We start from the raw sequence: 24,197 nt of genomic DNA on the forward strand, positions 1-24,197 counted from the left end.
ACATATCTTGCATTATTCTTCTCTTATGGATATGCTGTATTCTATACTATTCTACGGTATCTTAGCCACTTAATGTTTACATATCTGGCATTACTCATCTCATGTGTAAATTATTTTTCCATACTATTCTACAGTATCTCATTCACTTGATAATGTTTACATACTGTATTTTGCATTACTCATCTCTATACTATTCTACAGTCCATTCCGCTCTGACATCCCTCGTCTATATGTATATAGTCTTAATTCCTACTTAGACTTGTGTGTATTGGGTATATGTTGTGTAATTTGTTAGATATTACTTTTTAGATATTACTGCACTGTCAGAGCTAGCAGCACAAGCATTTCGCTACACCCACAATAACATCTGCTAATCATATGTATGTGACCAATACAATTAGATTTTATTTATATAAAAAATACATGGATGTGGTTTGTTACCGGACAATATAGATCAGAGTTCCAGTGCTGTGATACTGATTCTCACCAGTTGTGTTGCTGGTTCTGTGGAAAGCACAGGTCACATAATGACATTGACTGTTCAATAACAACAGGAAGTTTATGAGGTTAACTAAATATTAACAATAATGATATGAAGAAGGTAATAAGAGCGTCATAACAATGCTTGGATCAATGCCCTCTCAAGTATTGTTTTATACATAACAATAACATTATAAAATGTCTTGGTGCATTATTTATGCTGTGTCCTTAAACACATTACCCCCTTGAATAAACTGTATCAAATATAATTTGGCAAGTAAAGTCAACTTGAAAGAGAACATCTGCATAGCAAAGCAAAATATAAGCATTTGAGATTTTGGCAATATCAGGCACTCTCTAATTCACTGACACCCAAATCCAAAAGATCCTGGTATTTAGTTGGGCAGTGGGAGTCCAATGGCTGATATCACAGAGGTGATGAGTAGCAGAGTGCTGACTAAGACAACTTGACTTCCAGAGCGATACACCTGGCGACCATTCAATAGCTGGACTGGGCGATAGGTTCCCACCATAGGCTTTCCATCAGCAAACTGAAGCTGAGAAAATGCAGCAAGCTGTAAGACACAAAGATGAAGTAGATCAAGTATAAAGGTGACATAGGTGAGGTACAGTATAATGTCAAAGGTGAATCCATAAAGCACCTGTTGCCTGCTGAGAGAAATGGTATTTTCAAACATTGTCCAGACGACAGATTCTACACAGGCGGGTGTGGTGAGAGAGCCATTGTAGCGGAAGTAGCTGGTCATCTTACTCCGAGAGGGGATGAGCATGTCCAGGGACACTTCACTAAGGGTAGTGTTTGAGCCTAAAGTTGGACACAATAAATACAATGGAAAATAAATATACAGTTGCCAAGGATTCCAGCCACCCGACTTTCCCCAATGACTACCTGCTCTCTCTCCATGCTCAACCACAGGTCTACCACTCAGGCACATACACCTACACTGACACTCTTCTCATTCACACATACCCACATGTACACGCACTCATGCACCCACGCTCACACACTCACTACTGACGCCACACACATACAGATGTAGGATCTTAATTTGACCACTTGCACTTGGAGAGCACTTTATAATAACTCCACGTATTAAAGCATTTATAATGGATTATTAAATATTTTATTCATCATTTACACCCACATTTGTAAAAGTTAGTAACCTATTTAATAATGATTCATAAGATCATTTGTAAGATGTTTAATATGCAGTAGGTCCTTATAAACCATTTACTAGTCACTAGTTAAGTATTTTTGCGTGGACTCATCTAAAGTGTGGGATATTTATACTTAATAAATACTTTATAAATGTTTTGATCAGGGGCTGGAACCGAAATACTTTTTCAATGATTCTGTTCCGAGCAGAACCCCTATGTGTTTTGTTCTAGTGTTCTGACCAGAAAATAGTCCTAAAAGTCCTAAAGTGGTTTGAACCCCAAAAAAGTAACAGCTGATATAGTTCCTTTTTGTTCATTTCTTAAACTGTGAAATCATTTGTGAAATTACATTTAGCTCGTTAAATTACTCCTCCAATTAGTGCCACCTGAGCAGCTTGCTGTGGAACAGGTATTTTTATTTAACTAGGCAAATCAGCTAAGAACTAATTCTTATTTACAATGATGGCCTGTCCCAGCCAAACCGAGACAACCTATGGGTCTCTAAATCACAGCCAGATGTGATTCAGCCTGGATTCAAACCAGGGACTGTAGTGACACCTCTTACATGGAGATGCAGTGTCTTAGACCACTGCGCCACTCGGGAGCCCAAGAGGTAAGAGTTGTTTACATGTTTGATTGGTCAGATAAGTGCAGGCGCAAGATCCGACTGAAATTTCACGGGTTGGGAGAGAGCGACATGCTGCTTGGCTTGAAACGCTGAGCATCATGACTTGAATTTGAACATGTTTAGGCTATACTAACATTCTAATTATACAGAATTACATACTAGAAATTAGGAATATTTTTGGAACTAAAAAGAATGTTATTAACTCGTTCTCAAGATTTGAAAATAACAGTTATGTTCTGTAACACTAGAGATCCCTTTCGTTCCTGGTTCTGTTTCCGTTTCTCTTAACATTTAGTTATTTTTCGGTTTTCATTTCTGTTCTCTGAACCGGTTGCAACCCCTGGTTTTGAGTGACCGGTATCATTTCTCACAAAAAGATGAACATGCTCCTTAAGGTCTCAAAATGACCACTAGCACATATCAATGGTTTAACAATAAGCACACAATACAGTGGATGTTTAAGAGAATATACTTACAATTTTATTCCAAAACAGTCACCCTGTTGTGATAGTGTTATGCTAGGTAAAATAATGTTTTTAGTCTAAAAATGCTAACATATGAGTTTCTAGGCAGTGACTTTTATACCAAAACCAAAGTGTGGATTGCAGCCAGTCACTTCTTCTTGGTTAAACTTGTTAAACCCAGAACTAAAATATTGCGGAAATTGGTCAGCTGCGTGATTAAGGTCTTGGTTATTTTATACATCAGTGGTCCATACATGTTAGAAATTGGTCTCCACATTCGCAAAAGGAAACTCTCACATTTCCACTTTGACATTTCAGACTTGATTTCCCCTTACAAAAAATGTATCAACCCCTACAAAATTGTCTGTAAATTATAATCCATATAATTCACATTTCCTGTTGCTGCAGGATTATTTTCCTACTGTAGTAGGCTGGCTCAAATTAAAATCCTTTATCTGTACACTCACACACACACACACACATCACAATGCACACACCACATAGCTGCCATAGTGATTACTATTACCGTTCACTGCTGCTTTATTGATTATTATGATTATTATTAAGATTGCAATTTATCCTGCTACTAGTCACTTTTACCCCATTTTCATGTTCATACCGATCCCAATCACTCCAGTACCCCTGCACATTGTATTAATGGTACTGGCACTGACCTGTATATAACTGCATTCTCATGTTTCAATTTTTTTATTTTCTCGTATTTCACGTGTGTTTCTTTTCGTCTATAGTGCATTCAGAAAGTATTCATACCTCTTGACTTATTCCACATTTTCATGTGTTACGGATACAATTATCTATTTTTTTTTTTACGCATCTACACCCATTACCCTATAATGTTTGTACATTTATTGAAAATGAAGTACATAAATATCTTATTTAGATAAGTATTCACACCCCTGAGCCAATACTTAGTAGAAGTACCTTTGGCAGCGATTATATCTGTGTCTTTCTGGGTAAGCCTCTAAGAGCTTTCCACAAATGGATTTTGCAACATTTTCAGGTCTTGCCATAGATTTTCAAGTAGATTTAAGTCAAAACTGTAACTCGGCCACTCAGGAACATTCACTGTCTTCTTGGTAAGAAACTCCAGTGTAGATTTGGCCTTGTGTTTAAGGTTATTCTCATGCTGAAAGATGAATTAATCTGGTGGAAAACAGACGGAACCAGATTTTCCTCAAGGATTTTGCCTGTGCTTAGTTCCATTCCATTTCTTTCTTATCCTGAAAAACTCCCTAGTTCTTAATGATTTAAAGCATACGCATAACATGAAAATATGCTTGAAAATATGAAGAGGGGTACACAGTAATGTGTTGTGTTGGATTTTCCCCAAACATAACACTTTGTATTTAGGGCAAAAAGCGAATTCACTCTGTCAATTAGGTTAGTATTGTGGACTATCTATAATTGTGTTGACACATTAAATGCTGTAACTGTTTTAAAGTCACCTGAGCGATTTCCTTCCTCTCCGGCAAATGAGTTAGGAAGGACGGGTGTATCTTTGTAGTGACTGGGTGTATGGATACCCCATCCAAAGTGTAATTAAAAACTTCACCATGCTCAAAGGGATATTCAATGTTTGCTTTTTTTACCCATCTACCAATAGAGTTGAATCTGTGTTTGTAATTCACTGCTGGACTGAGAGACCTTACAGATAATTGTATGTATGAGGTATCACCAGCCACTTTAAACAATGGCACTTTATATAATGTTGACATATCCTACATTACTCATCTCATATGTACACTGCTCAAAAAAATAAAGGGAACACTTAAACAACACAATGTAACTCCAAGTCAATCACACTTCTGTGAAATCAAACTGTCCACTTAGGAAGCAACACCGATTGACAATAAATTTCACATGCTGTTGTGCAAATTGAATAGACAGCAGGTGGAAATTATAGGCAATTAGCAAGACACCCCCAATAAAGGAGTGGTTCTGCAGGTGGGGACCACAGACATCTTCTCAGTTCCTATGCTTCCTGGCTGATGTTTTGGTCACTTTTGAATGCTGGCGGTGCTTTCACTCTAGTGGTAGCATGAGACGGAGTCTACAACCCACACAAGTGGCTCAGGTAGTGCAGCTCATCCAGGATGGAACATCAATGCGAGCTGTGGCAAGAAGGTTTGCTGTGTCTGTCAGCGTAGTGTCCAGAGCATGGAGACGCTACCAGGAGACAGGCCAGTACATCAGGAGACGTGGAGGAGGCCGTAGGAGGGCAACAACCCAGCAGCAGGACCGCTACTTCCGCCTTTGTGCAAGGAGTAGCAGGAGGAGCACTGCCAGAGCACTGCAAAATGACATCCAGCAGGCCACAAATGTGCATGTGTCTGCTCAAACGGTCAGAAACAGACTCCATGAGGGTGGTATGAGGGCCCGACGTCCACAGGTGGGGGTTGTGCTTACAGCCCAACACCGTGCAGGACGTTTTTCATTTGCCAGAGAACACCAAGATTGGCAAATTCGCCACTGGCGCCCTGTGCTCTTCACAGATGAAAGCAGGTTCACACTGAGCACATGTGACAGACGTGACAGTCTGGAGACGCCGTGGAGAACGTTCTGCTGCCTGCAACATCCTCCAGCATGACCGGTTTGGCGGTGGGTCAGTCATGGTGTGGGGTGGCATTTCTTTGGGGTGCCGCACAGCCCTCCATGTGCTTGCCAGAGGTAGCCTGACTGCCATTAGGTACCGAGATGAGATCCTCAGACCCCTTGTGAGACCATATGCTGGTGCGGTTGGCCCTGGGTTCCTCCTAATGCAAGACAATGCTAGACCTCATGTGGCTGGAGTGTGTCAGCAGTTCCTGCAAGAGGAAGGCATTGCTGCTATGGACTGGCCCGCCCGTTCCCCAGACCTGAATCCAATTGAGCACATCTGGGACATCATGTCTCGCTCCATCCACCAACGCCACGTTGCACCACAGACTGTCCAGGAGTTGGCGGATGCTTTAGTCAAGGTCTGGGAGGAGATCTCTCAGGAGACCATCCTCATCAGGAGTATGCCCAGGCGTTGTAGGGAGGTCATACAGGCACGTGGAGGCCAGACACACTACTGAGCCTCATTTTAAGGACATGACATCAAAGTTGGATCAGCCTGTAGTGTGGTTTTCCACTTTAATTTTGAGTGTGACTCCAAATCCAGACCTCCATGGGTTGATAAATTTGATTTCCATTGATACTTTTTGTGTGATTTTGTTGTCAGCACATTCAACTATGTAAAGAAAAAAGTATTTAATAATAATATTTCATTCATTCAGATCTAGGATGTGTTTTTTTAGTGTTCCCTTTATTTTTTTGAGCAGTGTATATACACTGTACTCTATACCATCTACTGCATCTTCCCTATGCCGTTTGGCCATCACTCATTCATATATTTGTATGTACATATTCTTATTCATTCCTTTACACTTGTGTGTATAAGGTAGTTGTTGTGAAATTGTTAGGTTAGATTACTGCATGGTCGGAAATAGAGGCACAAGCATTTCGCTACACTTGCATTAACATCTGCTAACCATGTGTATGTGACAAATCAAATTTGATTTGATGTAGTCATAAAAAAATTACTACAGAGATGATGTAGTCATAAAAAGATTAGATAGTCATAAAAAAATGTAAACACTATTATTGCTTTATTGCAACTTATTATGTGACTTGTTAAGATAATTTTTACTCCTGAATTTATTTAGGCTTGCCTTAACAAAGGGGTTGAATAGTTGTTGACTCATGATATTTAATCTTTTAATTTTTAATTAATTTGTACACATTTCTAAAAACATAATTTCACTTTGACAACAACATTTTTCCCCATTTTCGTGGTATCCAATTGATTGTTAGTCTTGTCTCATCGCTGAAACTCCTGTACGGACTCGGGAGAGGTGAAGGTCGAGAGCAGTACGTCCTCCACAGCCCAGCCCAGCCACACCCGACCCGGCCCGAGTCACTTTCTGAAGAAACTGTATATTACCGTTATTGCACTGTTGGGAAAGAGCTTGCAAGTTAACTCTTAAGTTAAGTCTACCCCCTCCTTTTTCGAACATTCTGTTAAAAATCGCGCAACATTTCAGCGTCCTGCTACACATGCCAGGAATATAGTATATGCATATGATTAGTATGTGTGGATAGAAAACACTCTGAAGTTTCTAAAACTGGTTAAATCACGGCTGTGACTATAACAGAGCTTGTGTTTCATCGAAAAGCGCAAGAAAAACTGGTCACTGAAAACTGAAAAAAATATCCATGCGCCACTTGCATGTATTGTTTAAGGGGCACCAAATTAAATAGGGCGGAGATTGCAATTCCTACAGCTTCCACACGATGTAGCCAAAAACGTCATTTTCATTGACAAAAATCCTTTGTGTCATGACAAATAGATCCTTCATTCCATCCAGCCTACAGCAATCGATTTTGGAAGAGAGAAAAAGGGACATTGTTTTCTTGAGTAGCCGCTATTGAATACAGATCGCCCAGTGATCAATTTGATCACTTATTAACGTTTACAAATACCTAAAGTTGGGTTTCAAAAGTAGGTTGAAGTGTTTTGTCAAAGAATATAGGCAACTTATATAATTTTAAAAAATGACGTTGCGTGTTGGAAGAGAGCTTTTTTCCTGAACCAGACAGGCTATACAAATGGATATTTTGGGCATACATGGACGGATTTAATCGAGAAAAAGACCCAATTGTGATGTTTATGGAACATATAGGAGTGCCAACAAAGAATATCATCAAAGGTTATGAATGTTTTATATTTTATTTCTGCGTTTTGTGTAGCGCCGGCTACGCTAATTATTTTGTTTACGTCCCCTTCAGGTATATTGGGGTGTTGCATGCTATCAGATAATAGCTTCTCATGCTTTCGCCGAAAAGCATTTTAAAAATCTGACTTGTTGGCTAGATTCACAACGAGTGTAGCTTTAATTCAATACCCTGCATGTGTGTTTTAATGAACGTTTGAGTTTTAACAAGTACATTTAGCATTTAGCGTAGCGCATTTGCATTTCCAGGTGCCTAGTTGAGACGTCTGCGTCTCAAGTAGGATCAACAGGTTGGCCCCTTTTCAAATTTTGCCTAAAATGACATACCCAAAACTAACTGTCTGTAGCTCAGGCCCTGAAGCAAGGATATGCATATTATTGGTACCATTTGAAAGTAAACACTTTGAAGTTTGTGGAAATGTGAAAGGAATGTAGGAGAATATAACACAATAGATCTGGTAAAAGATAATACAAAGAAAAAAACAACTGTTCCTTTGTATTTCTTTGGTACAATCATTTTTGAAATGAGAAAGGCCATAATGTATTATTCCAGTCCAGGTGCAATTTAGATTTTGGCCACTAGACGGCATCAATGTATGTGCAACGTTTCAGACTGATCCAATGAACCATTGTATTTCTGTTCCAACTTTTGTATCAAGAATGCCCAAATGTGCCTAATTTGTTTATTAATAAGTTTTCATGTTCAAAACTGTGCACTCTCCTCAAACAATAGCATGGAATTATTTCACTGTAATAGCTACTGTAAATTGGACAGTGCAGTTAGATTAACACGAATTTAAGCTTCCTGTCAATATCAGATATGGCTATGTCCTAGGACATTTTCTTGTTACTTATAACCTCATGCTAATCGCATTAGCCTATGTTAGCTCAACCGTCCCGCAGGGACCGACCGATCCTAAAGAAGTTACATATTTAACTGTACTATTTTACACCTGCTGTATCTTGTACATGAGGCAATTAAACTTTTGCAATCTTTGAAAAATGCAAGTTGTACTTTAGACTCTTGGCACTTATGCCAATGTGACTGGAAACTATGGGCACTTTCCCATAGGCCTATCCTTGTATAATCCTGATCCTGGAGTATTATCTACCTGGTTCCATCCCATAAAATAATAAATAACAATGGCTGTTGTTTATGGGATTATGTGACTTACTGGGATGTTTGATAGTGTTCAGAGCATTTACAATGGCGTCATATTTTTTGTTGGAGCTTCTTGATTCCTGAAAATATAAGATAAGTATCATCAATCAAATGTCCTAACAACCCAAATAAAAATATTACAGTTGTACATCTCATGGATAATCTCATAGTTAATACCTCATAAAAGAATCCAAGAACTCCAACCCCTGCAGTGTCTTTCAGAGCTTCAGCCAAAGAGTTGTATTCCTCTTTTATATTAACAATATGCAGCTGAGGACAAATAAATAAAATGTGAACACTCATAGTGTATGTAAATGTGATTGCTGTGTAATTACTGCACACATGCTGTACCCAAATGACAGTAAAAACAATGCAATAAACACAAATCAAGAGCATGAAAATGTATTGTGAATGTTTCCTTTCTTTTGGTCATCAAACCTCCATGGGATATCGTTCTCCATCAATAGTGTGCTCTGATCCAGGGCCTCCATCCTTGCCCCAGTGCAGGTGGAGCTGTACTGCCTTGTATGGCACCGCCAGATCTCCACCCTGAACCTTCGCTGTGGCAGGCAGGTCCACTTGAACTGCAGAGACATGAAAGCTTTAGTCCATGTAAGAGCAGATATGTGGAGTCCATGGACCTTGCATGTACTGTACTATTGTATTGTTCAGTCTATGTTATGGAGCTTTGAGTTTATATCAAATCTGTGAAATATCAAGGCATTAAAATGGTGAATAGGCCTTGCTATTCATGTTCAATACAACTACAATACAGTACATCAGCATGGTGTATCATTAGTAGGGTACATTGTACTGTAAATGTAATGCAGCATCTATATAGCAACTTACCAGTGTGACCATTGTTTGTGATGAAACCGTGGAAGGCCTCTTGGTACCCAGTGAATGTGAATGGTGTAAGGCGTCCGTCTGGTAGGGTTCTTCTCGTCACAATGTTAATTGGAGACTGGGCTCTTCCGTCACATGTCCCAGCAACCGTTGCCCAACCATCAGGTCCTTCTCAGCGAATATTGAGACAGAACATTAGTTATGTTTGATTTGGGGTGGCAGATAGCCTAGTGGTTAGAGTGTTGGACTAGTAACTGGAAGGTTGCGAAATCAAATCCACAATGACAAGGTAAAAATCTGTTGTTTTGCCCCTGAACAAGGCAGTTAACCCACTGTTCCTAGGCTGTCATTGAAAATAAGAATTTGTTCTTAACTGACTTGCCTAGTTAAATAAAAATGTTTAAAGAACTTTGACTCCCATGGGTATTTTAGCAAATATATGTGCAACAAGTGTTGAATTTCATGTTTTATAATTACACAAAATTGTAGTAGTTCCCATGCCTGATATTAGTGTACATTCATTTTCATGATGTAAGTTCCCTTTTTAATGTCTCACACTTCCTTCTCCTTCTGTATTCTCCCTCATAAACATTCCCTGCCCTCCCTTACCTCTTCCATTTCTACTGTATGTGGAAAAGGTTCAAGTAAAATTGTCCCATGAAAATCCTTGTCAATCCATTATGTTAAAACACAGATATTGAGTGTATATAGTCACTGACATTGTAATATTATGGTCTTCTACCAGTATATTGTGATTTGTATCTGTTGATTTGTGAATGCTGTACATGCTAACTAGTTAGTGGGGGTGTATGCTTCATGATTAACGACTCATGTGTAATCGTAACAACATACAGGAACTCAAGTCCATTTGTTCACCTGACCTAGAATTCCTTACAATCAAGTGGCGACAATATTATCTCCCAAGAGAATTCTCGTTGATGATTGTCACAGCCGTGTATATCCCCCTCAAGCCGATACCATGACAGCCCTCAAGGAACTTCGCTGGACTCTATGCAAACTGGAAACCATATATCCTGAGGCTGCATTTATTGTATCTGGGGATTTTAACAAAGCAAATATGAGAACAAGTCTACCTAAATTCTACCAGCGTATTGATTGTAGCACTCGTGCGGGCAATTCACTGGATCACTGCTACTCTAACTTCCATGTCACCTAAAACCCTCATAAACTTTTACGGATGCACAATTGAGAGCATCCTGTCTGGCTGTATCACCGCCTGGTATGGCAACTGCACTGCCCACAATGGTAAGGCTCTCCAGAGGGTGGTGAGGTCTGCACAACGTGTCACTGGGGGCAAACTACCTGCCCTCCAGGAAACCTATAGCACCCAATGTCGCAGGAAGGTCAAAAAAATCATCAAGGACAACAACCACCCGAGCCACTGCCTGTTCACCCCACTACCATGCACAAGGTGAGGTCAGTACAGGTGCATCAAAGCTGGGACCGAGAGACTGAAAAACAGCTTTTATCTCAAGGCCATCAGACTGTTTAACCATCACTAACACAGAGAGGCTGCTGCCTACATACAGACTCAAAATCATTGGCCACTTTAATAAATGGATCACTGGTAATTTTAATAATGACACTTTAATAATGTTTACATATCTTACATACTCATCTCATATGTATACACTGTATTTTATACCATCTATTGCATCTTGCCTATGCCGCTTGGTCATTGCTCATCCGTATATTTATATGTGCATATTCTTATTCCATCCCTTTATATATGTGTGTATTAGTTGTTGTTTTTTTGATTACTTGTTAGATATTACTGCACTGTTGGAACTAGAAGCACAAGCATTTCGCTACACTCGCATTAACATCTGATAACCATGTGTATGTGACCAATAACATTTGATTTGAATTGATTTGATTTGCGTTATTGTAGTTTTCTCTGCACATGTCGTCATTGGGCTAGCATGGCTATTCATTTCCCCTGCTGTTAATTTATACTTTACAGAAGAGTTGGTGCATAAGGGCAGCACAACATTTAATTGAGGGATGTTTGTTTCTTTATCAGAAAATAAAGCATCATTAGACCAACCCTGATCCTCTGGACACCTGTTCGCTAATTAAAATACAACACAGAGGCAATCTATACTGTCACATATGTACTGTATATGTTTTACCTGTGCAGTTGCCACCGCATGTAACCTGGGACTGGTAGCACCAATCTAGAGAAGGGATTTAAGGACAAAGATGTGTGGCAAAGTTCACTGTTAAGGTTAACCTTTGTCAATCAGATACAGACAGTTATAAAGGAACACCCATATCTGCTTTTGACAGATAGCATTAGAAAGGTTAACTTGCCACATGTGATAGAAATGTATATTCAGAACATTTCATTCTCTGAGACAGTGGTAGTTGAATTTCAAAATCATGTATCTAATTCAGTAGTTTCATCACCACATAGTGGGGTAAGCTTTGACAAAAACATTGGATATTTCCTTACAATAAGCAGGCAGTTGGGCTGATCAAGTCTCTATAATTGACCATTTATATTTCATACACACTGAACATTTTGCTATCTGATTGATCTGCTACTGTGAGTTACATCAGTTCTTTGTTTTATTTCAGCCAAAATGACTATTTATTAATGCATTTATATGATATTTGTTGTGGAATTCCAAAGTACCAAGCGTTTACTGTAGTTTGTAATATATTTAGCTTTATAACTTAGCTAACTACATTTTCAGAGTAGCTTCCTAAACATTGTATACCCAATGCAAGAACACATAGATCAAGTTTCAGCCCATGTTAGTTACTAGGGTTGAATAAATAAATGAACACACTCACCTGCCCCTTGAATATTCACAATGGTGGCAAAGAAAAATGAAATAAGTAAATTCATTGTGATTCGTGTTTTTGGTTGGGTCAAACAGATAAAGTTATGTTCCAAATAATGTCAATAAGCAGAGCACCTGGTTCATACAAGTTCCAATAGAAAAGGCAACTCCTCCCACTAGGTTGTATCCATACCTGTTGATAAAATGTATTTACATAGGGCTGTTCCCTTATAATTTGTTATCTATACATTGTCGGGAATTCGTTAATAAATGTCATATACTCCAGTCAAGAGTGATTTATAGACAGATATGAGTCAAAACTATTGAATACATTAGTGAGATACTCTTTGTAGGCTATTTCCTCAGAACTACTCTGATTAGATAGTTGGCATATCATTTATGATTTGAGATGTGGTGTACTCTCACACGATAAATAAACAGTAGTACGTTTGTTTCCTTGGAAGTTGTGGGAACATAGGTTTTTGGTTTCCTGTTGGTTCTGGGAACGAAGCCATAAGTTACCTGACTGATAGAATAGAAGTGAACACTGCCTGTTCTGGGAACGTTTATTTTTGGTTGCAGGGAGGTTCTGAGAATGTTTTACTCTGGGTGGTTTTATTAACGCTCTGAAAATGGATATTATAGGTTATTTAGGGTGTTTTCAAGAACTTCCTTAAAACTTTCACTGAATGTTTCAGTAAGACTTTAAACATTGCTAGCTCATTTTTTGTTAACTTCTTTTAAAAACTCCAAGCACAGATAAGACACATGGAAATGTATTTCCTTCGGCATTAATAATGCAAACACTTCTTTTTTTGTGACACGGCATCAGTGAGTTTCAAACCTATAGTCTTCTGTTCTCTATCCATGTAATTAGTCCACTTCACCATCAGGATGGAGCTGGCATGCCATGTTTTTTTATGCATACAAATCTGTTTATTTTAGTCTATTCAAACAGATCCAGTTTCAAAGGAAACAAGCATTAAGATCAGGTGTAGCCAATTAGTGGGCATGGCCAACAAACCTGAACACACTTAAAAAGATAGAGGATAGAGAGAGTTTTGTTGATGCTGAGAACGGAATGTATATGTTTTTAAATAACATTCTTAGACTGTTCTCTGAACATTACTAAAGTTTTCTTGTGGTTTTCTTAACGTCCTCGGAACAATTTGAGAACATGACTTTAAATAGATCTATGTAGAAACCTGGAAATGTTATGCTGAAGTAGCAAAATTCACAAAGACAAACATTGCTCTTTGTCACGACTTCCGCCGAAGTCGGCTCCTCTGACGAAGAGGAGTAGTATGAAGGATCGGAGGACCAAAACGCAGCGTGGTAAGTGTTCAGGTTTTTTAATGAATAACGAACACTGAACAAAACAATAAACATGAAGTAAATCAAACCGAAACAGTCCCGTGTGGCACAGACACTAACACGGAAAATAAACACCCACAACTCAAAAGTGAAACCAGGCTACTTAAGTATGATTCTCAATCAGGGACAACGATTGACAGCTGCCTCTGATTGAGAACCATACTAGGCCGAACACAGAAATCCCAAATTATAGAAAAACGAACATAGACAACCCACCCAACTCACGCCCTGACCATACTGAAACAAAGACATAATAAAAGAACTAAGGTCAGAACGTGACACTCTCCTTGTTCGGGTGGCGTTCGGAGGTCACTTTTCATTGTTTCATGTGTTTTGTCTTGTTTCTTCGCACACCTGGTTTACATTCCCTAATCACACTAATCGCAAAAAAGTATTTAGTCAGCCACCAATTGTGCAAGTTCTCCCACTTAAAAAGATGAGAGAGGCCTGCAATTTTCATCATAGGTACACTTCAACTATGAAAGACAAAATGAAAAAAAAAATCCAGAAAATCACATTGTAGGATTTTTAAGGAATTTATTTGCAAATTATGGTGGAAAATAAGTATTTGGTCACCTACAAACAAGCAAGATTTCTGGCTCTCACAGACCTGTAACGTCTTCTTTAAGAGGCACCTCTGTCCTCCACTCGTTACCTGTATAAATGGCACATGTTTGAACTTGTTATCAGTATAAAAGACACCTGTCCACAACCTCAAACAGTCACACTCCAGACTCCACTATGGCCAAGACCAAAGAGCTTTCAAAGGACACCAGAAACAAAATTGTAGACCTGCACCAGGCTGGGAAGACTGAATCTGCAATAGGTAAGCAGCTTGGTTTGAAGAAATCAACTGTTGGAGCAATTATTAGGAAATGGAAGACATACAAGACTACTGATAATCTCCCTCGATCTGGGGCTCCACACAAGATCTCACCCCGTGGGGTCAAAATGATCACAAGAATGGTGAGCAAAAATCCCGGAACCACACGAGGGGACCTAGTGAATGACCTGCAGAGAGCTGGGACCAAAGTAACAAGCCTACCATCAGTAACACACTACGCCGCCAGGGACTCAAATCCTGCAGTGCCAGACGTGTCCCCCTGCTTAAGCCAGTACATGTCCAGGCCCGTCTGAAGTTTGCTAGAGAGCATTTGGATGATCCAGAAGAAGATTGGGAGAATGTCATATGGTCAGATGAAACCGAAATATAACTTTTTGGTTAAAAACTCAACTCGTCGTGTTCGGAGGACAAAGAATGCTGAGTTGCATCCAAAGAACACCATACCTACTGTGAAGCACGGGGGTGGAAACATCATGCTTTGGGGCTGTTTTTCTTCAAAGGGACCAGGGCGACTGATCCGTGTAAAGGAAAGAATGAATGGGGCCATGTATCGGGAGATTTTGAGTGAAAACCTCCTTCCATCAGCAAGGGCATTGAAGATGAAACGTGGCTGGGTCTTTCAGCATGACAATGATCCCAAACACACCGCCCGGGCAACGAAGGAGTGGCTTCGTAAGAAGCATTTCAAGGTCCTGGAGTGGCCTAGCCAGTCTCCAGATCTCAACCCCATAGAAAATCTTTGGAGGGAGTTGAAAGTCTGTGTTGCCCAGCAACAGCCCCAAAACATCACTGCTCTAGAGGAGATCTGCATGGAGGAATGGGCCAAAATACCAGCAACAGTGTGTGAAAACCTTGCAGAAAACTTTTGACCTCTGTCATTGCCAACAAAGGGTATATAACAAAGTATTGAGATATACTTTTGTTATTGACCAAATACTTATTTTCCACCTTAATTTGCAAATAAATTCATAAAAAATCCTACAATGTGATTTTCTGGATTTTTTCCCTCATTTTGTCTGTCATAGTTGAAGTGTACCCATGATGAAAATTACAGGCCTCTCTCATCTTTTTAAGTGGGAGAACTTGCACAATTGGTGGCTGACTAAATACTTTTTTGCCCCACTGTATATATTCCCTCTGTTCCCCCATGTCTTTGTGTGGAATTGTTTTTGTTACGTGTTTTGAGTGACGCACCAGGCTCTTTTTTCTCCGGGTACCATGTTCAACTCCTGGCGTGTTTAACTGTTAAACAATTTGCATCCTTGTGACTTTGTCTAGCTTTTTACTTTTGCCTTTGGCTGGAGGTTTGTTTGACGCAGTTGCGTCCGTCTGTTGTTGCTTCTGCCAAATAAAGTGTGCGCCTGATCACAACTCTCTTCTCTCCTGCACCTGACTACACCAGTAGCGCACAACCTTGACACTCGTAATATTCTCTGAACTATTTGAGAATATTCCCAGTGCCAAACCATTTGGAGAAAGTTCCTAGAACATTACTAAAATTCAACTGAAATATAACCATGTTTGTTTTTAGGAAACATTCTTAAGTAATGAAATACTAAGAAAATACTTTTTTTTGTCAAGTTCCTTACTCTTACTCTCCAATTACCAAAGCACCCTCTAGTGGCCTCATGGGTGGAATTTGTCATGGTTTTTCATGATTTCATAATTCATTAACACATTTAATTTTTCCCCAGAGAAAATCTGGTGTTTCTATCTGAAATGGTTTTGTTATATTTCCGTCTTCTGTGATGTACAGTATATAAAGTGTAATATTGGGATGCAAACTCAAAATTGAATACATTTAAACTCTATATCTGACATGGTACCGGTGTCTTCTTGTTTTTAAGCCCATAACCATGTGTGTATACTTTTGTTTCAAATAATATTTGTTTAAGACTACCAAGAAACACCCTGTGTGACTCTGATTTAGCACACTGCAGTAAAAGGTTAAACATACTGAGAATGTTTCAAAGCCAAGCAACTATCCTGCACCATTCCCAGAATGTGTTGGTAAGGTTGTATGCAAAATAGCCATAGGACAACCCCGCACTCAACAAGCTCTAAGAAACATATGGTTCTCAGAATGTTTTGTGCTAGCTGGGTACTGGCCTTTGAGGCAGACAGAGTCCCCCATAGATGTCAACAGAGCCGGCTATAGCCTTTTGGGGGCCCTAAGCAAGATTTGGTTGGGGCACTCACCTCTTTTCTGCAATTCTACACATTTTGCCATGGGGCGGAGAGAAAACGTTGCAATTGTAAGCGACCACTTACAGTATGTCGTGCACACACAATCCATGTCTAAATAGTCTCAAGGCTTAAAATCTTTATTTAACCTGTCTGTAAACAATATAAATGTACAAATACATTCTAAATTGGTTACATAAATAATGATGATTACTAAATGTTACATGAAATGTGAATATGAAATATCAAAACCGAATGGAAACCCCCTTGTTAATATGTATTGGCAATAATTGACTTAATGGTGAGGCATGGAACAATATTTTTTTTGTGCTTTTGTCAAGCTGGATGATTGAAATATGAGTAGATGGTTTCAGTCATGCTTCTTCAGGAATGGAATAAAGACAATTAGCACTTGAATGTTGTACATTAATACAGTGTGTAAATACTGGAGGGATGTATGATTGTTAATAAAATTGTTCATAGACACATTTTTTATACTGTGTCTGCGTATGCAAGTAATTTGAATTACGTTTAAATCGTCGAAGCAACGACCTGATAAAACGTCTCTTCAACTTTCACTTTCAACCAAAACCGAACTTAGACTGACATCTTTGTATTGTCGTCTTTTAAATGACATAAAAAACAAGTATTTTCAACAACACTTTCAACCAAAACCGAACGTAGATTAGACGTCAGGCATAGTCGTCTTTTCAACAACATTTTTCTAGGTGGGTTATGTCTGGAACCAGCCCTGGATGTCAGACCACTCCAGAACCCCCAGGAGTCAATGTGTAATTTCAACGCTTCTCGAATACTCCTCACATGACATCATTTACAAATCCATGTTGGAGCTTATTGTTATACACTCTTAGAAAAAAGGGTTCTTCAGCTGTCCCGTAGGATAACCTTTTTTTGGTTAAAGGTAAAATACCCTTTTGGTTCCAGGCAGAACCATTTTGGGTTCCATGTAGAAAACTCTGTGGAAAGGGTTCTACATGGAACCCAAAACAGTTATATTTGGAACCAAAAGCGTTCTACCTGTGAATCAACCAGGGTTCTCCTAGAGAGGGGTTGGTTATTTAGCAACAAAACTGAAGCATACGCAACTACGAGCCAAAACAGATGGACTTGGCTTCGATTGTTGACAACATGTAAACTACAGTGCATTCGGAAAGTATTCAGACCGCTCACGCTCATCAATCTACACACAATACCCATAATGCAACGTGAAAACAGGTTTGGAGATTTAAATTTTTTTTTTAAAAATAAATAAATATATATATATATATATATATATATATATATATATATATATATATATATATATATATACCCTTTGCTATGAGACTCGAAAATGAGCTTGGGTGCATCCTGTTTCTATTGATCATCCTTGAGATGTTTATACAACTTGATTGGAGTCCACCTGTGCTAAATTGAATTGATTGGACATGATTTGGAAAGGAACACACCTGTCTATATAAGGTCCCACAGTGGACAGTGCATGTCAGAGCAAAAACCAAGCCATGAGGTCAAGGGAATCTGTAGAGCTCCGAGACAGGATTGTGTCAAGGCACAGATCTGGCGAAGGGTACCAGAACATGACTGCAGCAGTGAAGGTCCCCAAGAACACAGTGGCATCCATCATTCTTAAACGGAAGAAGTTTGGAACCACCAAGACTCTTCCTTGAGCTGGCCGCCAAGCCAAACTGAGCAATTTGGGGAGAATGGCCTTGGTCAGGGAATTGACCATGAACACGATGGTCACTCTGACAGAGCTCCTGAGTTCCTCTGAGAAGATGGGAGAACCTTCCAGAAGGACAACCATCTCTGCAGCACTCCACCAATCAGGCCTTTATGATAGTGGCCAGATGGAAGCCACTCCTCAGTAAAAGACACATGACAGCCCGCTTGGACTATCCCAGATGCACCTAAAGGACTCTGGTCTGATGAAAAGAAGATTGAACTCTTTGGCCTGAATGCCAACTGTCACGTCTGGCGGAACCAGGCACCATCCTTATGGTGAAGTATGGTGGTGGTAGCATTATGCTGTGGGTATTTTTCAGCAGCAGGGACTGGGAGACTAGTCAGGATTGAGGGAAAGATGAATGGAGCAAAGTACAGAGGATCCTTGATGAAAACCTGCTTCAGAGTGCTCAGGACATCAGACTGGGTCTAAGGTTCACCTTCCAACAGGACGATGACTCTAAGCACACAGCCAAGACAACGCAGGAGTGGCTTAGGGACAAGTCTCTGAATGTCCTCAGTGTCCCAGCCAGAGCCCGACTTGAACCCGATCTAACATCTCTGGAGAGACCTGAAAATTGCTCTGCAGCGACACTCTCCATCCAACCTGACAGAGCTTGAGAGGATCGGCAGAGAAGAATGGGAGAAACTCCTCAAATACGGGGGTGTCAAGATTGGAGCGTCATACCCAAGAAGTCTTGAGGCTGTAATCGTTGCCAAAGGTGCTTCAACAAAGTACTAAGTAAAGGTTCTGAATCCTTATGTAATTGCGATATTTCAGTTTTGTTTTTCAATACATCTGCAAACATTTCTAAGAACCTTTTTTTGTGGTATTGTTTGATGAGAGAAAAAACGATTTTATCCATTTTAGAATAAGGCTGTAACGTAACAAAATGTGTAAAAAGTCAAGGGGTCTGAATACTTGCCGAATGCACTATAGTTACCAGCAATTTGTTGCAAAGGGATATACATATAGGCCTATCACAAATTGTGAAACCACCAGGTTCTGTGTTCCCTGAAGCAGGGACCTAACTTTCACTAGGGACGGGGAGATATCCCCCACATTCTGAAATTGCATTTTTGTCCCCCTCAGTTGTATAATTGGAATGTGATACAAAACGAGGCTGGGGTGTACTTTTGGACCCTGCAGAGAACGAGCAGCTGGGTAGGCTGTTTGGAGTGTTTATCTGACCAGATAAAATAATTATTATAATATTATGTTATCCCACTTCTAAAACCAAAGTTGTGCCCCTGCTGAAATGTATTTGAAGTTAACACGCATATTTTTATTGGCAGACAGAGAGAGTATCCGGCTAACTACACTACATTTCACTAGAGTGGGGCTTTAGGACTCCCGAGTGGCGCAGCGGTCTAAGGCGCTGCATCTCCGTGTAAGAGGCGTCACTGTAGTCCATGGGTCGAATCCAAGGACTAATTGTCATTGTAAATAAGAATTTGTTCTTAAATGACTTGCCTGGTTAAATAAAATAAAAATAGGAAAGGAAAGGGCTCGAACAGCAATCAGTCATCCTATGAATATTCAATCATGTGCGGAGGGACAAAGGGGTTGGCCTGAGTTTCATTGGGCACGAGTTAGGGAGTTTGTGCACCTATCAGTGGATACAACGTAGCTGATACTCTGCGAAATTCTGAACGATTTGAGAACAGTATACAATTGAACAACTTTAGGAAATACAGTATCCAGTTGTGTTGATAGACTATGGATCGCTGGAAAGGTAGAGTGGCGCTTGTTACCGGGGCTTCTATTGGAATCGGAGCGGCGATTTGCAAGGCTCTTGTCCAGCACGGCATGAAGGTTGTCGGCTGTGCCAGGAACGTCGAGAAAATAGAGGTGGGGGCCATGTATGTGTTGTAGCCTTTTTGTTGTTGCTACTTTTTGAACTGTGCTGACTAGGCACTAGGCACTACTATCTTAGCCCAATATTGGACTAAAGGAGCTAACCTTACTCCAATGACCTTACATGTTGTGGGCGAATTGGCTCTGGAAAACTAAACAGCCAAATACTGAATAGATTATCAATTGCGGTACGGTTCTAGAAACATAAACCCCTATACTTTCATATAACATCAAACAATTTCACAAATTCAAAATAAACACTTACTGCACTATTTCATATGTAGCCTATATGGGCCAACAAATAAATCATTTACATGTCACCTGCATTCTGTCACAAGGTTTGCATCACACGTTTTAGGTTTATTATAGATTACTACAGTATCATGGCACCTGATCTATACCAATTGTGAAGTATTCTTTGCAAACTGTTTCATTACTTTTATGATGTGTGCCATAGTACTCACAGTAGTATATGATATTATAGAAAATATTATGTGTCAAATGAAGCACATTTGGGAATTACTTTCACATGGCTTCACCATGGTGTTTTAACCTATGGAACATAGTGCATGAAGTAATCTTACCTTTTGATTTTAGAAACTGGCAGCAGAGTGTCAGAGCGCTGGGCACAGTGGCACCCTTGTTCCCTACAAATGTGACCTTTCAAATGAAGAGGAGATCCTTTCCATGTTCTCTGCCATCAAGACTCTCCATCAGGGAGTGGATGTGTGCATCAACAATGCTGGCCTGGCCCATTCAGAGTCACTGTTGAATGGCAAAACCGATGGCTGGAGGACAATGATTGATGTAGGTGTCACTGTCAATGATCTCTGTGTTCATATCAAATGCTGTCCATATTTATCTTTTATTTAGATTTGTTTTGTCATTTAGCAGGCACTCTTATCCAGAGCGACTTACAGTCAAAAAGCAAGGCATGATTTTCGCTATCCTGTGTCATGCGCTCCATCATTTAATAACATTTGTTATTGATGTATGTTTCAATCTCTGTGTTGTTACTGACCTTATTTATCAACAAAAAACAAGTGATGGCCGTCACACTTTCTTCAGTCCAATATTTAATATCACATTGATATTCAACGGATGTATTTTACAGCTGAACGTCATTGCATTGTCTATCTGCACACGAGAGGCATACCAGTCTATGAAGGAGAGGAAGGTGGATGATGGACATATCATCAACATAAACAGGTAACGTACAATTCTATCTCTACCTCCAGATATGCAATTGGACTCAGGTTGCAGTGAATGCTTTTCTTTGGACAATACACTGGTAGAACAAACCATAGTGTATCTTCTTCTATTCTAGTATGAGTGGACATCGTGTAGTTTTCAGTGCTGATACACACTTCTATAGTGCTACCAAGTATGCTGTGACTGCCCTGACCGAAGGGTTGCGTCAAGAGCTGCGAGAGGCTAAAACCCACATTCGAGCCACGGTAAGTTATTCATTCTTAGAATGAAATATTTCTAATAAGAAGAGTATTGTTAATGAGCTGATCAGTCGTCCAAAGCCACCCAGCACTGAATTGTGCTAATTTGTCATATTGTGAGTACTGTACACCAACAGTACACTGCTGAAAACGATGGTGTTCTATTATTGGTAACACTCCACAATATCAGGCCAGTGTGTCCTCATCATAGACCACATTGATGTTTACAAATCTATCTAGCTAATGCACAATGTAATCGTTAGAGCCATCTAATGTAAAACTGTCACTAACCCTGTGTTTCTGTTTTCCTCTGAACAGTGTATATCTCCTGGTATAGTGGAAACGGAATTTGCTTTCCGACTTCACAGCCTCCATCCAGAGAAGGCTGCTGCTACCTACAACAGTATGAAGGTGAATAATAACAATAATAATGATATCTGTGCATACAGGCTACATGATTGTTTTTGAATGTGTACGTTATAATTCTACTGCCTTCCTACAGTGTTTGGAAGCAGTCGACATTGCCAGTGCTGTAACGTATGTCTTAGGCACACCGCCACATGTTCACGTAAGTAAGAGACTTGTCTGTCTCAGTGTTCTTTGCACACTCTGTTCACTTCCATCAATGTTTGAATGAATGGGGGAAAAGTTTTTCATAATCTGACAAATAATAACTACCATACTCCTGTCTTTACATATCTAGATTGGAGATGTTCAAATGCGACCTGTGGAGCAAGTGTCATAGAGCAGTCCTGCAGCAGGAATCTGATGCACCTTGTTCATCTCAAAGAAGATTTAAAGTTGGCTTAAAGCTGTAGGATTGTGGAGTTTTTGAATTGTGATTTTGGGTCTGATCCGAAAATTATTATTTGCCATGAAAATTATTGTAGGCTACACTGCAGCCCCTTTACAATCTGATACAACCTGATAATACTGACATTGTGTAACAACACTATTGCAATTTTCCATCAGTATTTTGATCATTTTTATTTAATTAATGTGTTTTCTAAAATAAAGTTATTTCAAGTGAATTTTGTGTGCTGGTGTTGATACAATATAGTAAACACAAGATCCAATTAAACTGAATAACATTTTCTATGTTACATACAAATATTACAAAAATAAGACATTGAAAAGTAATGCAAAAACAACATGTATTATGTTACATAGCATAACACTAGAAAAATAATACACGAAAACATTGAAAAGTATAATGCAAGGATTGCACTCTGCAATCCAAGGAGAGCTGTGTTCATCTGTGACGTGCCTCGCCTTCATTTAGAGTTTGAGGGATTTTTCTGCATTCCAGTCTTGGAAATTTGCTTGCGCCTAGATAGCTAATACATTTATGTCGTTAAGAAATGAATCTATTTTCCATATCACGCTTTGCTAATCAGTCGATTTAAAAAGGAGCCGGTCCTGCCTCCTGTCACATAGGTATGTACCGTTATGGGCGATGGGAGTCAGCCAGCTGTTTGTGGCAATACAGCTGTATGCTAGCTACAGTAGATAGAGCTAGCTTGGTAGCCATCTCATTCCATTGTTGTTATGCAAGCTAGCTAACGTTGGCTATGTTGTTGTAGCTAAGAAGAATGCTACCTGCAGCTCCAGCCTGATATCCGTTGGATAGCTACGGTTACCTTTGCTTATTTGCAAAGTCATATACATTTTTATCGTAGCTAACTAGCTAAACCTTGTGATATCTAGCAATGTCTTAGCCCCCTGGGTATAATAATGTTCTACTGCATCTCTACCAGTCAGCCATGGCAGACAGCAGCGTCTTATCATCATAGCTTATTGTAGCCTAATATTTCATTGTTTACAATAATAAATTGGTTAACGTTTTTAAATGATGGAATAATTCTGTCCCATAACATTATTTCCAAAAACGGTTCTTTGACACATAACCAGCTAATGAAAATCATGTTGTTTATTATCTCTTCAACAGCCACTAAACATGGATTTCATCGAGAGGGAAGCAGAGGAGTCTGAGGAGGAATTTGTGTGTCCAGAGGACACAGAGAAAAAGGCACTGAAGCATGCTGCAGCAAATGATGGTAATCTTTTCATTGTACAGCATGTGAACCATTTAGATTTTATTTCAAAGATGCCCCTTGACAGAGGGACATCATCACAACTACCCTAAATAAGATCGATGTTAACAATGTACGATTTCTTGATTTGTGACTTACTTAGATGAGGAGGAGGAAGAGGAGAATACAGAGGATCAAGATGCAGATGGAAACCTCTGTGGTCTGATTGATGATGGTGTGGAGGAAGGGGAAGGGGAGGAAGAGGATGAGGAAGAAGGGAATAAAGATAAAGAAGGTGATAGTGACTCTGGGGAGGAAATTGGACACCGTAAGAGGAAGAGAAGTAAGTGTTCATTCATAAATTGG

At 39.6% G+C, this 24,197-nt stretch overlaps 3 protein-coding genes across 4 annotated transcripts in view; 2 read left to right on the top strand and 1 right to left on the bottom strand.

The window, feature by feature from the left end:
• Positions 1 to 392: 392 nt before the first annotated feature.
• On the bottom strand, positions 393 to 12,544 carry ca4b (carbonic anhydrase IV b). The gene is made up of 8 exons (XM_021587959.2): positions 12,355 to 12,544; positions 11,688 to 11,732; positions 9,538 to 9,702; positions 9,127 to 9,272; positions 8,866 to 8,958; positions 8,702 to 8,768; positions 1,143 to 1,306; positions 393 to 1,055 (listed from the first exon to the last, which is right to left on the bottom strand). Exons 1-8 carry the CDS (start codon positions 12,407 to 12,409, stop codon positions 876 to 878), a joined length of 915 nt encoding a protein of 304 aa, XP_021443634.1. The 5' UTR covers positions 12,410 to 12,544; the 3' UTR covers positions 393 to 875.
• A 7,385-nt stretch (positions 12,545 to 19,929) lies between these two features.
• Positions 19,930 to 22,829, top strand: LOC110507750 (dehydrogenase/reductase SDR family member 11). The gene is made up of 7 exons (XM_021587960.2): positions 19,930 to 20,341; positions 20,945 to 21,154; positions 21,462 to 21,556; positions 21,675 to 21,804; positions 22,117 to 22,209; positions 22,301 to 22,366; positions 22,502 to 22,829. Exons 1-7 carry the CDS (start codon positions 20,210 to 20,212, stop codon positions 22,541 to 22,543), a joined length of 768 nt encoding a protein of 255 aa, XP_021443635.2. The 5' UTR covers positions 19,930 to 20,209; the 3' UTR covers positions 22,544 to 22,829.
• Positions 22,830 to 23,003: 174 nt separating this feature from the next.
• The window catches only part of LOC110507751 (transcription elongation factor SPT6), a 30,592-nt gene continuing 29,398 nt past the window's right edge, over positions 23,004 to 24,197 (top strand). The window contains exons 1-3 of one of the 2 annotated variants that reach the window (XM_021587961.2): positions 23,004 to 23,235; positions 23,747 to 23,855; positions 23,995 to 24,174. In XM_021587961.2, coding sequence (XP_021443636.2) covers positions 23,756 to 23,855; positions 23,995 to 24,174 — 280 coding nt within the window. In that variant the 5' untranslated portion in view covers positions 23,004 to 23,235; positions 23,747 to 23,755. Of the gene's footprint in view, positions 23,236 to 23,297; positions 23,434 to 23,746; positions 23,856 to 23,994; positions 24,175 to 24,197 lie in introns of those variants that run through there. The other variant, XM_021587962.2, reaches the window with a different exon arrangement.

Source organism: Oncorhynchus mykiss, chromosome 27 (assembly GCF_013265735.2).
Source record: "Oncorhynchus mykiss isolate Arlee chromosome 27, USDA_OmykA_1.1, whole genome shotgun sequence".
NCBI classification, from domain to species: Eukaryota; Metazoa; Chordata; class Actinopteri; order Salmoniformes; family Salmonidae; genus Oncorhynchus; species Oncorhynchus mykiss.

Excerpts from the sequence above, each read along its gene's own strand:
- ca4b (XM_021587959.2), bottom strand. The coding sequence starts at position 12,409 with ATGAATTTACTTATTTCATTTTTCTTTGCCACCATTGTGAATATTCAA. Across the intron at positions 9,273-9,537 it reads CACAAACAATGGTCACACTG|TTCAAGTGGACCTGCCTGCC; the intron begins GTAAGTTGCTAT and ends ATGTCTCTGCAG. Across the intron at positions 1,056-1,142 it reads TTTCTCTCAGCAGGCAACAG|CTTGCTGCATTTTCTCAGCT; the intron begins GTGCTTTATGGA and ends TGTGTCTTACAG.
- LOC110507750 (XM_021587960.2), top strand. The coding sequence starts at position 20,210 with ATGGATCGCTGGAAAGGTAGAGTGGCGCTTGTTACCGGGGCTTCTATT. Across the intron at positions 21,557-21,674 it reads CATATCATCAACATAAACAG|TATGAGTGGACATCGTGTAG; the intron begins GTAACGTACAAT and ends CTTCTATTCTAG. Across the intron at positions 22,367-22,501 it reads GCACACCGCCACATGTTCAC|ATTGGAGATGTTCAAATGCG; the intron begins GTAAGTAAGAGA and ends TTACATATCTAG.